Genomic DNA, 3,564 nt, shown 5'->3' with positions numbered 1-3,564 from the left:
TGCAGTGTGAAAAGGCCTCCAAGGGCCCATTTTCTCCCTGCTCTCCTGTTGGTTGGTGTTCCTGCTGTGCCCATGGGGATTTATTTTCAGTGAGTGTGTAATTATCTAAAGGTTGACATGAACTATCAGAAAAAAAAAAAAAATCTGAAATGGATAGTTGGTCAGTTGTGTATTCATAAAACTAGCTTTTAATGAGCAATTCACGTTTTGTGCAGAAATGCACTACAAAGATTACATCTTTAGGAACATACAAAAATCCGGTCTAAAATTTGCTAAATAATAGTTAGTGGCCGTGGGGCCACTTTATACTTTCTTTGAAATCTGGGGCGGAACATGTCAGAAAGGAACCCCATTAATACTTAACACTTCAAATAATAATAAATATATGTCCATCTTTAAAACCTACACATTTGCCATACTCTTCTTCAGTTCGTGGTGTGTCAGATCTTTACATAAGTCTAGTTGCGTGCAGTGGCTTCGCAGCTTGCAGTCCCTGGCCATGGCCATGGCCTCGGCCCTCTGCAGCATCGTCTGGTGTAATCCCAAAGTGGATCCCGGGTTGTGCAGGTGTCCCAAAGTGCCATAGTTTGAGTAACCCGGGATAAAGGGAGCGCCGTAGTAGAGTCTGGAGAGGGACGCGCTGTGGGGGAACGGGCTCCGCTGGTGCGTCCCCAAACCCTGCGCAGGGTCCGCGGCTCCTCTGCTTTTGTCCGAAGAAGTCGCGATCTCTGCGAGCGACCAGAGTTTGGGTTTCGGGGCCGGGTTGGACGTGGGGCTGACCGGCGCGGCGGCGCCGTTTCCGGACGCGCCGGGCCCGGGCCCCGAGTCCCCGCCGCACCGCTTGGGCTCCGGGCTTGGGGAGCGCTCCGACGCGGGGGCTCCGTGCGCCCCGAGTCGCGCGTCCCCCGCACGGGGAGAGCTCTCCCCCGGCCTCTGGGGCGCCCTCCTCCCCGCCCGCTCTTTGAGAAAATCCGGTTCCGTGAAGGCCCGGTCCGTGTCGTTACCGCTGCTGCTGCTGCTGCTGCTGCTGCTGCTGTCGTCTTTGTAAAGCTCGCACCGGTTTCCAGCAGAACCTGGAGGATGTCCAGCCAGACGGAGGAGGATCAGTGAGCGGGGCGGTGGGTTAAGGACGCGTTAAGGTCAGAAGGCAGAGATGGGACCATACGCACACAGACATTCCCCAGATATCCGCTAAGTCCTGCTAATTAAAACGCCACTCGACACTGACATGTATAAAATAAATAGAGATACTAAAAATAATAATGGAAAGGTGAACATTCCTATCGTTTTTATTTAGGGTACAATATGTAACGTTATTATCATTATCTATCTGTCTATCTATCTGTCTATCTATCTATCTATCTATCTGTCTATCTGTCTGTCTATCTGTCTATCTAAATATATATATATATATATATATATATATATATATATATACAGTAAATATATAACGATGTTGTGTGTGTGTATATATATAGTATATATACATACGTTTTAAATAGGCTATTAGACTTTTAAAATAACCGTTCTTCAGCCTATATAAAAACAAATAATAATAACAAAAAGTACTTGAATTGGTCTGTTTCTGAAGAATGGCTCATTTTAAGTCATTTAATCCTCCAGAAATAGTGAAGAGGAAAAAAACGAAGTAACTGACAAAAAAAAAGAAAAACCCTCAACCCTTCAAAAACAAACTCCCACGGATCAACTCACCGGCCTCCATCTTGGACTCCAGGCCACGGGGCTTCATCATCGGCGGCTCCTCGTCGTCGTCGTTCCTCTCCAGGTCGATGTTGTCGTCCTCCTCCTCGTCCTCGCTGCGGTTCCTGGGGGTCCAGGTCATCTTGTTCTCCTTCTTCAGCCTCCTCCGGGCGTTGGCGAACCAGGTGGACACCTGCGTGAGGGTCATCTTGGTGATGATGGCCAGCATGATCTTCTCGCCCTTGGTGGGGTAGGGGTTCTTGCGGTGCTCGTTGAGCCAGGCCTTCAGGGTGGCGGTGGCGTCCCGGGTGGCGTTCTTGCGGTACGCCGGGTCCCCGTACGGGTAACCCCCCTGCAGGGCCCCGCCGAACGGGTGGAAGTCCAAGGGGCCCGTGATGCCCGAGGGGTCATATCCAGGGCCCTATATAGGATGACACCCGTTTTTTAGTTGTTTTTTTTTTATTAATTTTGTTTTATTGCAGGACTGTGGACATAATTGTACGAATGGTAAAACAATTAGACGCTTAGGTTCACCACTGATTTAATGCCACCCATAACATAGCGGCTTCACCGGAGAGAGTCCTTGGATCAACTTTAATTTGTCATACGTATTAATTTATTTTTTTTCCAGGTTAAAAATGTGCTTCTTTCATTTCTCAATGTCAAGCAGGGAACCCCGCAGGAGTAAAGGTTTTCACACATTTAAAGCTGTTGTTTCAAGTTGATCCAATTACTCACGTGTTTCTAGTGTGAAACACAGATTTCGGTGAAGAATCCTCCTACCGCACCAACTTCCCCCCGGAACGCAAAACCCCGACTCGGAATTTCCCACTTTCACTTGGAATAAAGGAATATGCACGCAATTGTTTCGTGAATAAACTCTACTTTTTAAGATATGTTTGTTAAAAAAAATAAATAAAAGAAAAGAAAATAGTTATTCTATACATTTTCTCAATCTTTACGCCTTGGACGCATGCACGGATGCAGACTATTTGGATTGATTAGTTCGTTTGATTAAAATAAAAAAAAAAAACTATTATAAAACGAGATGGATAAAATGGGCTCCGTGAAGCATACTCGGTTATGACTTTTTAATTCGATTATTAAATAAACTGAAACTGAACACCACGGCTGCGATTAACACACATGCACATACACGGATAAAGGTGAAAGAAATGAAAAGGTGGAGTCGAACGTTAAAAGCAGAGCAATTAAAGTATCGATGTTAATTGTTAATAGGAGTGTTGTCCATTTTTTTATTTGTTCATCTCTATATACCTAAAATATGTCCCCCCACATTCAGCAAAGTATTATTATTTTTTTATTTCAACTCACCACAAATGAGTTGAGGGTGGCCGCAGCCCGGGGCTCTCCTCCGTAGGGCAGGTGGGAGTTGAATCCCGGGGACGAGGAGCTGCCGAAGGACGCGGACCCCGCGTACGGAGCGAAGGCGGATCCGGAGGAGGACCGACCCAGAGCCAGCTCCTCTGCCCGGGCTCCCAGCACCACGCTGCCGGAGCCGAAGGACGGACACGAGTGCAGAGCCAGAGACACCGACGGCTGGAACAGAAAGCCCTGAGGATACGACATGACGGGACCCGAAAGGACCGGACTGCGGTGCGCTTTGCTCAGGAGACGCGCACAGGCGAATTAGGCATGGAGGGGGTCGGGGGTCCAAAAAAATAAAATAAAATCACATTTGGACGTTCACTTTTTTTTTTTTTTTTACGCCCAGCAAATCATCGGATCATTGCAAAAAGACATTGTAAAGTGGTGGTGTCAGTGCATCGAGTTCTTAAAGATGAACCCTCCAGTTTTCTCTCCTGCAGAAAGCTTCGCCTGCAGCCTGCGCGGTCTGCAAAT

The 3,564-nt window shown here is 47.3% G+C and overlaps 1 protein-coding gene across 1 annotated transcript; it reads right to left on the bottom strand.

Annotated features, from left to right (window-relative positions):
• Nucleotides 1–402: 402 nt before the first annotated feature.
• irx5b (iroquois homeobox 5b) lies at nucleotides 403–3,291 on the bottom strand (the record flags this gene model as incomplete). The annotated part of the gene is made up of 3 exons (XM_080002926.1): nucleotides 403–1,073; nucleotides 1,714–2,122; nucleotides 3,037–3,291. The coding sequence occupies 3 exons, from the start codon at nucleotides 3,289–3,291 to the stop codon at nucleotides 403–405; spliced, it is 1,335 nt and encodes a 444-aa protein (XP_079859052.1).
• Between the last annotated feature and the right edge of the window lie 273 nt (nucleotides 3,292–3,564).

Source organism: Zeus faber (assembly GCF_960531495.2).
Source record: "Zeus faber genome assembly, chromosome: 6".
In the NCBI taxonomy this organism is placed as follows: domain Eukaryota; kingdom Metazoa; phylum Chordata; class Actinopteri; order Zeiformes; family Zeidae; genus Zeus; species Zeus faber.
This window is presented reverse-complemented; position numbering and strand designations above follow the sequence as displayed.